The following is an 11,430-nucleotide window of genomic DNA, read 5'->3' as shown; positions in this document are numbered from 1 at the left end:
AAGGACATTTGACTCGATTACCCGCCCCAGCCCATTTCCCCAATGTCGTAAAGTGCCACCCAGAGCGGCTACATTGTTTATTTTTCCCGATTTAGCTAGTAGTTTCTCGACCCGGTTCGCGATATTCCGTGATAACGTGTTCGAACTTCGTGACCAACTAACGAGCGGCTGAAGTGTACTATTCGTAGTGTTTCTAGTAGTGCGACGAAGAACGAAAGGGAAGAATTAGAGAACGAAAAGGTAGAATATTGGAAGAAAGTTCTTTCCTGCTGCTCCGTACGAATTTCATCGTCCACTTGGGAACGACGCAGAGGTCGTAGGCGCGACATAAGAAGATTCCACCTCGGGGACACGACACCGAAAGTACATAACGGCAGTTTTGAATCCAAACAGCTGCATAACAACCGTAAACGCGATCCGTTATCCCGCGGTAAGTAAATGCAAACTTTCGCCATCCACCTTATTACCCTGAAGAGCTCTCAGAGGTTTTGTTCAACATTCGGACGTAAAGTACCACAAGAAGTTACCAACAAAATGGACCCACGCTGTACTAAATCGTCCGCTATCCTTACAAACCCGCACCTCTTGTGGTGTGATGTTGTACAATTAATTTTTGTTATACTTTCCGACGTGCCGACCTCCTACCTTAACGCTGGTGTACCGGCCGCTCGAAGGCGACTCGAGTCCACGAAGACCTCCTCCTCCTGGTGTCATAAATCAAATCTGAACGTTTCGATTGTTTCTGTTCCTTTCGCTTTCTTCGAACCAGAACGGGGCAGGAAAAGTAAGCCAAACGGAGTAAAACGGATGTATAAGGATCTTCTTGGTACTCGGCTTTGGCGGCCTCAAACAAACTTACTGGCTTGGCCTAGTAGTAGCCGGGAGGTTATTGGCCGCATGAAACCCACCGCACGGTGTTATGCGAAACCTTGTGCGCGTTTGTGGGTCGCTGATTGTTACGGGTTATGATTTAGATTTGCAAACAACCGTGTCGTTAAAAAGAAAACGGCACAAAGCACCAGCAACCAGCTCGTTTATCGTCGGTTAATCTGGCCGACGTCCAACGAACGCAATGTCTGCGAGGGCCCCGCTATGAAGGTCAGGGAGAGGACGGCAAATGTCGCTGAACGTACACTGTCTAGACGACGTATATGCACACAACACGCCATCGGAAGTTGGCAAAGGACATACGCTGGAAGGCAGGTCAACACGCGGGGCTTGCGGAAAACTGAAAAGAGCGGGTCGTTGATAAAATTTATGCAAAATGTTTGTACTCGTTAGCATTGATAATTCAATAAATGGGAAGTAAACAATGGTGGAAACATTAGGCATTGGTCACACATAAATCAAGTAAAAGGGTACCTTTTCCTCTCGACCTACAACGAAAAGATGGATAAATTTTGGATAAGTTCAAGGGATAATGGAGTGTCCTACACTTGATACATGTGGCTGTGAACGAGGTCACGTAATCACCATTCAGTGGCACTAGCAGTTCATTTGGGGGGGAGGGAGAGGTCACATCAACAAATCTTCTACCAGAATCCACCTGGGCCACGTGGCGCACTGGAGTGGAATGATTTAATTACGCAACAACTATCGTCGTTTACCTCTCATAGAATCAGTGCTTAAGATTCACCCGCCCTTTCCATGGCAGATTTTTCTCGTGGCTGCTCTTCTCGAGCGGAAACCCTTACCGAGAACAAAGAGGACTCCGGAACCATTGCTACAGGCGACATCCGGACCACAGGCAGAGAACTGGGCAACAGAGCTAAAGCGAAAAGAGTAAACGCACGGTCCTCTTCCACATCATCAAAATTGCTACGGGGTCATGAAAACTTTTCCCATCACAGCCGTTAATGTGGAGCTATTGTTTGTAGTATTTGTTGTACCTGTCCCTTTTCCTTGCTAAAAACAGTGCCCTTCCTGTGCCTTCCTAGAACCGAACAGTCTCAAGGATCGAAACGATTTGATGAATGTGTTTCGTAGATTTATTCAGAAGTTAAGACATCATTAACGAATATCTATGCAAAATTGTTTTAATTGGAATTAACTCCGGAGGATGGATTTCGATAAACCAGGATATGTAATCCTGGTGCTAGGATATGTTTATGTTAAATTGCTAGAATCAGATTTATCAATCGATTGCCTTTTGAACCTTGACAGTACGAACCCTTCTTGCTGTGGTTCACTTAATCCAAGCAAATATATCCAACCACATATACATGAACTTTACACTACGACTTCCGCAACGTTAAATTGAAGCTGCTAGCTACCCTTTTTACGAAATAAATTGTTCGTGGGCGTAGACTGCGGATATGGCCATCCTCTAGCAATCCTCTGAAACGATCCGATAGAAATTGTCGCACGGCAGTGTTTTTATCTCGGACTCAAACAGCCTACACATGGAGTGCTCCTCGTGCAAAAAGGAAGGCTCTTCACTAATGGATTCGAAGCCAAATACACTCCGCCAGCTTCCATTCCTCGATTCCTGTTCCGTTTGTCCACCTCCGATTGGAAGTGTCCGAGTGCGTGCGGAAATCCACCCGTTATACGGTTATCCTTACGGTAGCCAATAAAGGTTGACAGTTGATCCTGCTCGTAGCGAGTGGATAGTATTTACGCAATAGTGTGTTCCGTCGACCTACGCACTCCACAAGTCTTCAGTCCCAAGTACCATATAACCTACCAACCGTTTGGTGCTCTAGAGCTCGGGCAAGAGAATTTTGTTCCCAGCCCAGAATGTATCAACACATTTTTACCCGAGCACGCAACCAAAAAGTACTAATGGAAAGCACTGAAATCAAGTGAATGACACCCATCATGTCCTAGGTTAAACGCATTTTTTTTGCCCCGTATATTTGCCGAGACGCTCGAGATTGGACGAATTCGGTGCGCATCACATATTCGTAGAGAATAAATCAAACAGAAACACATCACACATTTCACTAAGAGGTTGGATTAAACGTTGGGGGGAGAGGAAGAAACAGAAGCTGAATCTATCCTAAACCTACGACGAGAGTCGGAGATACGACGGTACTTGAAAAAGCAAACAGAATCCAATGAGACGGAGACAATTGATGAACCAATCCAATTACCCAGAACGGAAACGATGGGCTATATTCTCGGGAGATCGTGGGCTAACGGTCGTGCATAATGTAATTGTGCTGGTTTATTTAAGGACACTTCCCCTCGGGCGTGTTTGCTTTATATCTTTTCTACGGGGACAATGAAAAAGTTTATTTTTAAACAAGGTACGAACACCTTGATGATGCTGGATGAATTTGCAAATTGCTAAATATTTCCACCGACAAGAATATATAAAAAGGTCGTTTGGCGACAAAGAGTCATAAACCAGACGAGAAAATCATATACTAGGCATGACCCACATAACAAATCGACCGGGTCGATTTGCAGATAATAACACGGCGGAAAATCCTGCAATAATAATTGCTCCTAATACACACATACACACACACGCGATTGCATAATACATAATTGAGAACAGCGGCTCATTCGGGCGACACGAAGCGAAATGCAATTACACGAACGCAGTAACGTTCAATTTTCATGCACGATTAATGGCGCCATGAACGTACCACCCGGGAAACCCGCACACCTCCGTAGGGCGTTCGATGTGATGCACATGAAAATCGTCTCATTTATGACATATTTTAATATTCAACAACGTTATCATGCAAATTGCAGGACGAAAACCCCTCGAATAATTCTACCCACGAGCGCGATCTTTCGCTATGCGCTCTGGTCGGCTGATGAAACGGAATCAGCGGGGCAGGCAAACGGAAAATGGAAAAATCTGAATTTTCAGACTCGTTTGAATAAATAAATATGCAGATGTAAATGCGCTGACGCTGATTGAGGGACAGATACTGTATGAAGATAAAAAAAAATCCGGCATCATTCATATAAGTTCAGCGGAGGTTAAATTCACCAATTAGAAACGCATGAAACTTTAGTCAATATTTTACATCCCTTTATCTCCATTTAGTACGCTCCACTACCATTAAATCATTTAGTAGTTCCATAAACTTATTTATTAAGCCCAGGAAAAACGGTAGGATTAGCGGCCTACTCCAGGATATTTAATCAGCCCTCAGTTGTACCAATCCTTTACGGAAATCAGCTCCCAAGGAAAACCCATACCCGGTCTTTGAGACAACTTATCCATCTAGCCGAGTGGAAACTCGCTGGTACTAAAAAATACTAATTAAGGACTTTGATTATGCTCGCCCATTAAGAACGCCAGTGGTACGTGCGGGTGTGCTTTCGGGTGAATTAAACCCCCGTTTCACCCGTGGGCCATTTTGCGCCGTTATGTCACTTGCAAACACAATGTTAATTAGGATGTATCCCTCCCATCCGCCATAGTTATCCCATTTCATCATGCGAAGAACCGCCACCGACGGCCGGATGGGGCGCCATTCTGCCATTTTTCCAGCCGGCTGCGGGAGGTGATTTTATCACAAGCACCCATTATCATACCATGCGCCTCCATCGTGAAATGCAACGATGGCCGGAGTCAAGACCCGACTTGCCAGGGACCGTACATTCTCCTCCGCACTTTGTTGATGTTCGTTCGAAAGTTCAAAGCATGTTAACGCTAGCTGCGTCGTCGTCTGTTGGCCGTTGGAAAGTAAGCGGAGAAAAGCCACATTCGCTGCTACATTTGTTCCGATCGGTTGCCACCCATCGCCCATTCCAGTGTCTTCCTATCAAGGCCTCGTAAAAATGTCCAACGGAAGCCGCCAGGCGCCTTGAACATGATAGCACGCCGCCACCACCGCTAGACAGCCGGCATACATTCGATAGCAACCAAGCGCCGCCCCGTTGGAACTCGGTCGACCCGTCGGATGAAGATCCTCCGACTAATCTTTACAAGAAATAGAATTAAAACCGACGGCATCTGGGGGGGATGGGTATTCGGCCCGAGCCGGCAGAATAAGTCAACTAAACTGTGCTAATCGAGATTTACTACCCGCTAAGAAATTAAAAACCTTTCAAGACTGATCAACCAATGGGTTGGTTCTTTATCACGCGAAAGAAATTGGTTGAAGCTGATTAGAAAGCGCGCGCACGAAACGACACAGAACTAAAAGAAATTGTTTATTACAATGCACAGTTTAGTATTTTCATGTAGACTAACAAACATCTCGAACATTGTATGATAAAATGAGATCTTTATCAGTTTTCGTTTCCCATAAATATTACGAGAACAAAAAGGGGAGAAAGTCTTGCACTATCGAAAGGAAACCCAATAGTTCCTTTTTATTATAAAAGCCACTACGATTTTATGGGATTTTTGCAACAATTTTTAGTTTTATCTGAATTTAATTGAAAATAACTCCAAGTTGGTTGTTCTATTAGATGAAAAATTATTGAACAAGTTTTCTTAACAGAAATGCGAAACACCATATAATACTTAAACATGATAGGAAGAAAGTCGATACTTTCTATACGACACGTCGGATTTTACTATACTACTACCGATACATTTACCCTGTGTTTTTAGGAAAAATAAAGGAACAAGTAAAAAACCCACCAGGACAACACCTAATTAATTTTGCAACAGACAAGCGAGCAGCAACGAACCAATTGCAGCGCAAGCGGAACACGGTGAAAAAAAAAGGACTCACTGGTGACGTGAGTGCAGCAAGCGAAGGCCAAGGCCGGAACCCGGCGTTCGCATAAAAATAAACATCCCCACCCACGACCGGAGCGACAAAATGAAGAAACGGGATACCGATTTATGACTCGTAAAAACCGGATCGGGCACCGGCTGCAAGTACACCGTGACGGCCCGTTGTCTGCCTGCAGCGGAGACGATAACCACCTACACGATACCCACACCAAGGCCGCCGTCGATAGCCACGGTTCACGAACCGCCGAACGTTACCACCAGCGCCACCACAGACCCTTCTACTTCTTTAGTACACGGACTACCCCAAACAACCGCCGACGAACAGCAGCGCCTCATCGAGAATACCGCCGAAGGAAGCAACATCACGTCGAGCAGTCACTCGGGGACGGATCCTACCAGCAGCCGGGCGTACCACAACACCGTAACGAACGCCGACAAAACGAATCTTTTGTCCATTGGGAACACTAGCGCCGGGTTGCCGGAAGATTCGTCATCCTCCTCCTCCTCCACGATAGCGAAACTCATCGTGGATCTGGGACGCGAAACTGGTAGTACGAGCACCACGGCGACGGCAGCGTCGGACACCAGCACCACCATCACGGCGAACAGTTACTCCCGGAACAAGTCGACCACCCGCAGCTGGCCAGTCATACATCGGAACAACTCCTACTACCGCTACTACCAAGGATCGAGCGGTAGTGGAGGCAGTGGTGGCGGCAGTGGTGGTGGTGCCGGTACACACGCAGCAGCATCCCAGCATCGAAGACATCCGACGCAGCAGCAGCTCCAGCAACCGCAACACGGCTACCTACAGTACGACTACGATGCTCCCCTGCTCCTCGGCGTGAGCCGCCCGCCCAATGATACGAACAACAACACGCTGCACGGGTACGGTACGAACAACGACTACCTTCTGCTAGCGAGCGGTGGCCACTATCCACCGCCGGACAAGTCTCCCAGCATCGACAGCTGCTACTACTATCAGCACTACACCGGAAGCATGCAACCCTCCGCCACGACCATCATGACCACGACGACGACGAGTGGGAGTCAGGGAGGGGCCACGACGACCACCACAACCACCACTGCCACCGGAGGAGGGGGAGGAGCGGGTGGCCGGAATCAACCGCAACAGACCCCATCGGGCAATGGTTCGTGCTGCTCCATACCGCCACCGATACTGTTCCTTTTCCTGACGCTGCTCATGACATCCAGTGCGACGGCCATGCTGTGTGCCGCCATCATGACCGATCACTGGGAGCACGTGTCCTGGGATCGCACCAGCCTGGACCGGATCAGCAACGAGAGTGCCATCGAGCTGCAGTGGTACCTGGACGGGCGGGCTGCAAAGATTCCGCTCAAGGGCAAAGGTAAGCCAGTTCCTCTACGGCAGCATCCATCCAATGTTAGTCATCATCATTGTGCGATTTTTTTCCCGTTACCTTGTTCACCCCAAAGGACTCCCGTCAACCCCGAACCACCATCAACACCACCACCACCAACAGAAGGGCGCTCCATCGGCGCCGGTCAGCACCGACAACCGGGCCGGCGTGTTTCTCGTGCCGATGAACGGAGGCATCTGGACGCTCTGCATCGACCTGACGCCCGAGGAGATCCGCACCATGTCGAACGATGGGTTTCCGCAGGTCGAACAGTGCGTGAACTATCTCGCCGGCACGATGGAGAGCGCCCAGGGCAACGACGAGGACGCGAGGGCCGATTGGCAACACAGTGAGTCCCAGGCCTCCTTACATCCGCATTTAAGTAGGTACAACTTGCCATACCGCTTGCAGATTCTTTCGATAACAAGGATTAAACAACTTTTTCCACCCGCTCCCTCCTGTCGAAACTGTCCCCCCCTCTTTCTGATTAGTCAGCACAAGGAATCTTATTTCGTTCCCCCTTACTATCTGGAGGGTCTTCTTTCAATTGCTGGCAAACTTTTCTTCATGATCCTTCTTCTACTCGAAACATATTTCCAAATTTTCCACCAAAAACATCGCAACGCAAGTTCTTTGATGTCGAGAGCTGGGAATTTACGCTCAATCTCATCTTACCTCATATTTGCGCTTTGAAGTTTTCCCAAAGCCTCAATCAGAAGGGCACCTTTTCCAGGGCTTTCACTGCCAAACATTAATGAAATAATGCCGGATCGGTTACGAAGTCCGGTGCGCATAACGAGAGGATCAAGAAAATGGCATGATCGATTCGGGAGTTTTCCGCACCGGACACAAAGGCGGATAAATGAGTTTCCCAAGATAAAGTTTATTATTGTATTTGATCAAGGCATGCTTTAATAAGAGTTATGAAAATTATAAGCATTTCTTGCTTTTTTTAAATTCTTTTCACTACATTGCCTATAGCTCATTTCTAAGGAATATAATAGAAATTGAAGCTATTTATTTTATTAAATTAACGGCGAAAATTTTCATACAATTCTGAAACAAATAATGTGCATGCTCTGGTTCAAATAAAAACAGATCGCTTCTAAACGTCCAATTGTGTTAGGAATTATAGAAAAATGTATCCATGAAATAAATTCAGGCAAACAAAATATCACTCCTCACGAATCAACCAATCACGCATCACACACAGTGGATTTAGCTAGAAATTAGAACGAATATTAGATAGAAACCAAAAGCCTGCAGGTTGCCTTCAACAACAATCCATTTTGCTGCAGCTTCACAAAAGTTCAATCGCTTTTGCATCCCCCTCAGGCGACCAATAGATGCATCCTGCCATCGTCTTGCATTGCTTCATGCGCTTGCATTGCTGCGGACATATAATTTTCCTCCCATCCGTTCCATCCACATATTCAAGGGTTGCACTCAGCCAAAAGCTAAAGCATGCAAATTGCAGCCAGTATCGATCACGGCAAGGACATCATCTGAAGCAAACAAAAACATCACGAAACGCTCGCCGAAGCCATAGTGGGGTGGGTTTCGTGGGATTGCTTGCGGAGAAACATTCATGAATCCGTGATAGAATCTCCCTCCCTCCACTCAACAATTTTCATCCTACCTTGCCGGTCAAACCCTGTCGGATAAACCTTATGATACTTCCAAACCCACCTACCCGACATATCACATTTGGCTTTCTTATCTTGTTATTTGCCCGAACTGTGCCTTTCTCTAGTATGCATTCTTTATGCATCCCTCAAGTTAGCACACTTTCTTCTAGTTCTATTCTTCGCCCCCTCTACTATTTACTGTATACTTCTTTCACCATCTTTTTCTACTACTTTCAATTTAAGCTTGTGTATAACGAGAAAAAAAATAAAATATCCCAAAGAAGCACCTGCCATTCCACCTCGTGCGATGGCAGCCGTCCCAGAGACTCATAAATATGAAAATAATATCCTGCTCTTACTCTCTATTTCGCTGCGCCATCTGCACGACCCTCACACGAACGGGAAAACAACAAATGCACGATCGATCGCAGGAATGCAGAACTTATCGATTTCCTGTTCGCTCGTGTGCCTCATCATACTTGGCAGTGCGGCGCTGGTGGGTGCCTTCGGCGTCTGTCAGCGTCAGATCAGTGCCGTGCTGGTGACGGGCGTGATGTACCTGCTAGCTGGTAAGTACCTGGTGGTTCTCATTACTTCGTGCTATTCGTTATCCTGCAGATCCGACCATTTTGCGTTGACGTGTGAACAGTTCTTATAGCAAGGGTACCATGTTAGCTCCTTCGTAAAACAATAAAATCCTTTTACTCCCTGTTTCATGACACTGTTGCAAACGCACCCTTTGAGTCGGAAGGCAAAACGTTAATCGGTTCAGTGCGAGAAAAATCGATCTACGACCATCATTTGTGCTACCATTCCAAGGGGAACCCGCGTCAGCTGATTCCCTTGGAGCGAGGTTTTGCCTGCCCTCTGGGCAACACGCCACCACGCGCTCTTTCATGGCAATCGTTAACTTTGTTGCACACGCTTCCGTTCCGTTCCGTTCCGAAGCTGACAGGTCGTAAAGGATGTGCCGGAGAAACGCAGCAGAACCAGCAACAGCAAACTCCCATCGTTGTTGGCGGACAGTATTTTGTGAGCAACGGAAATAGAAAGCGACCATTTCAATTCCCAGCGAGCCGTGCCAAGGTCCACGGATATGTACGCTGTTCGGTTGGCCGGACGGTCACGCAATGTGTATTCAACAACTGCTAGAGAAGAGGAAACGCCGGTAGAACGCCGTTCGCACAACTTTTCAATGTCCCGGGGGTGTTTGATATCCTTTCTTGAATTATGCCGACATAAGGGACGTTCGGGCATCTGTTTCTGTCAAACGTTCCTACGGCGCAGAGTGCAAAAATTTGTACAAGTCACGTCAATTGATAGCTGCCCATTTCATAAAAATTACTACTGAAGATTTGCAATTATTTTCCTTCTGTCTACTAAAACTGTCCTCTTCCTCTCTCTTCCAACAGCTCTCTTTGCCTTGTTCACGCTGATGATAATACACTTCAAGCGGCAGCAAGGACGACCGCTGCTCGACAGCGACTTCGACGGTACCATCGACGGTGTGGTGGCCATCAAGGGAACCGCCCGTGCCGCATCGAAATTTCTCGGTGCCCGAATCTTCGTCACCGCCTGGAGCTTGGACCTCGGCTGGGGCGGGGTTGTCCTGTGTGCGTTCACCTCCTTCCTGTGGATTTTGCTCTCCAAAATCATGCGCTTCAATCCGCTGTCGGCAATGATTTGATGATTCAAGATTAAGTTTAACAAAGTCGCAGTGTACAACGTTACCTAGCCGGGAGACCGCCAGCTTAGCGTGGTTCCCAGATGGATACATCACGTCGATTAAATTGGAGAGAGAAAACCCATCATCCAATCGTCCATGGGAGCGTTGTTAAGAACAAAATATTCACACAACCCATCATTCGATCATTCGCGTGCGAAATCATTGACATATTTCTTTGTGATAAAGTTCGGCCATTAACTAATCGTTCCATTGCATAAAGTTTCCCCTTTAACTTCTTCCTTCCAAAACAGAACATCACAATTGACCACAGTAGAGTGTTTCCCAAGTAGTATAAAAAAAGAAAGAAAATCCTATCGTAGTATTATCCAAATTGGAGGTACAACCCAACATAGTTTATGCTTATACACTTGTGCCATTGTACACGTTTTACATTTTACAAAACTTTAAAAAATGCGAGCCCCTGTGGACAAACCTAGTTGCTGCTTTCACAAAAAAAAAACATTTTAAAAGAGGGCCATCAATCATAACGATAATCTATATAAGATAGCTTCTAGATTCGTTTTTACCCTGGCTAGTGTGTGACGCTTACTTTCGACCTTTTTCCCGTAGTGTGGGGAGCTTATCTTTACGCAACATTAGAGGACACAGTTTTTCATTGGTAGAAACTAGCGAACCAAAGATTAACTAAACGCAAAATTGTAGGGAGAACGGGAGCGTGGAGCATTCAACTAGACAAAATTGCATTAGTCCGACCTAGAGAACCATAATGCACACACAACATACCAAATAAGTTAATGAGATATTTTTTTACCAACCACAGTATTTTCGTGCGCTGTGCCGGTGCTTAAAGCTCCAGAGCAGATTTAAAAACTCAAAAACAAAAAATGTGTTAAAATGTGTTTCCGTAAGGGCTCAACAAGTGAAGGAAACGTACAAGCTATTTTCAAAAGTTTAAGTGCTTGTTAATTAAAAACAGAACATTGTTCGAAAAGGTTAAAATGGATTTTAAAAGGATCAATTTGTGATGTGAACCATCGGGTTGCGAGGGGCAGAACCCACCCTTTTACCATAAGATGC

The 11,430-nt window shown here is 46.3% G+C and overlaps 2 protein-coding genes across 4 annotated transcripts; both read left to right on the top strand.

The window, feature by feature from the left end:
- The first annotated feature begins 4,609 nt into the window (after window positions 1–4,609).
- LOC131284466 (uncharacterized) lies at window positions 4,610–6,576 on the top strand. The gene is made up of 3 exons (XM_058313326.1): window positions 4,610–4,651; window positions 5,802–6,390; window positions 6,506–6,576. Exons 1-3 carry the CDS (start codon window positions 4,610–4,612, stop codon window positions 6,574–6,576), a joined length of 702 nt encoding a protein of 233 aa, XP_058169309.1.
- An 80-nt stretch (window positions 6,577–6,656) lies between these two features.
- Window positions 6,657–10,353, top strand: LOC131288208 (uncharacterized). 3 transcript variants are annotated; one of them, XM_058317325.1, is made up of 4 exons: window positions 6,657–7,026; window positions 7,115–7,387; window positions 9,098–9,235; window positions 10,079–10,353. In XM_058317325.1, exons 1-4 carry the CDS (start codon window positions 6,657–6,659, stop codon window positions 10,351–10,353), a joined length of 1,056 nt encoding a protein of 351 aa, XP_058173308.1. The 3 variants fall into 3 exon arrangements, with proteins under 3 accessions (XP_058173308.1, XP_058173306.1, XP_058173307.1); XM_058317323.1 differs by having other exon boundaries at window positions 7,115–7,420; XM_058317324.1 differs by having other exon boundaries at window positions 6,657–7,093; window positions 7,188–7,420.
- The last annotated feature ends 1,077 nt before the right edge of the window (window positions 10,354–11,430 follow it).

Source organism: Anopheles ziemanni, chromosome 3 (assembly GCF_943734765.1).
Source record: "Anopheles ziemanni chromosome 3, idAnoZiCoDA_A2_x.2, whole genome shotgun sequence".
Taxonomy (NCBI): Eukaryota; Metazoa; Arthropoda; class Insecta; order Diptera; family Culicidae; genus Anopheles; species Anopheles ziemanni.
This window is presented reverse-complemented; position numbering and strand designations above follow the sequence as displayed.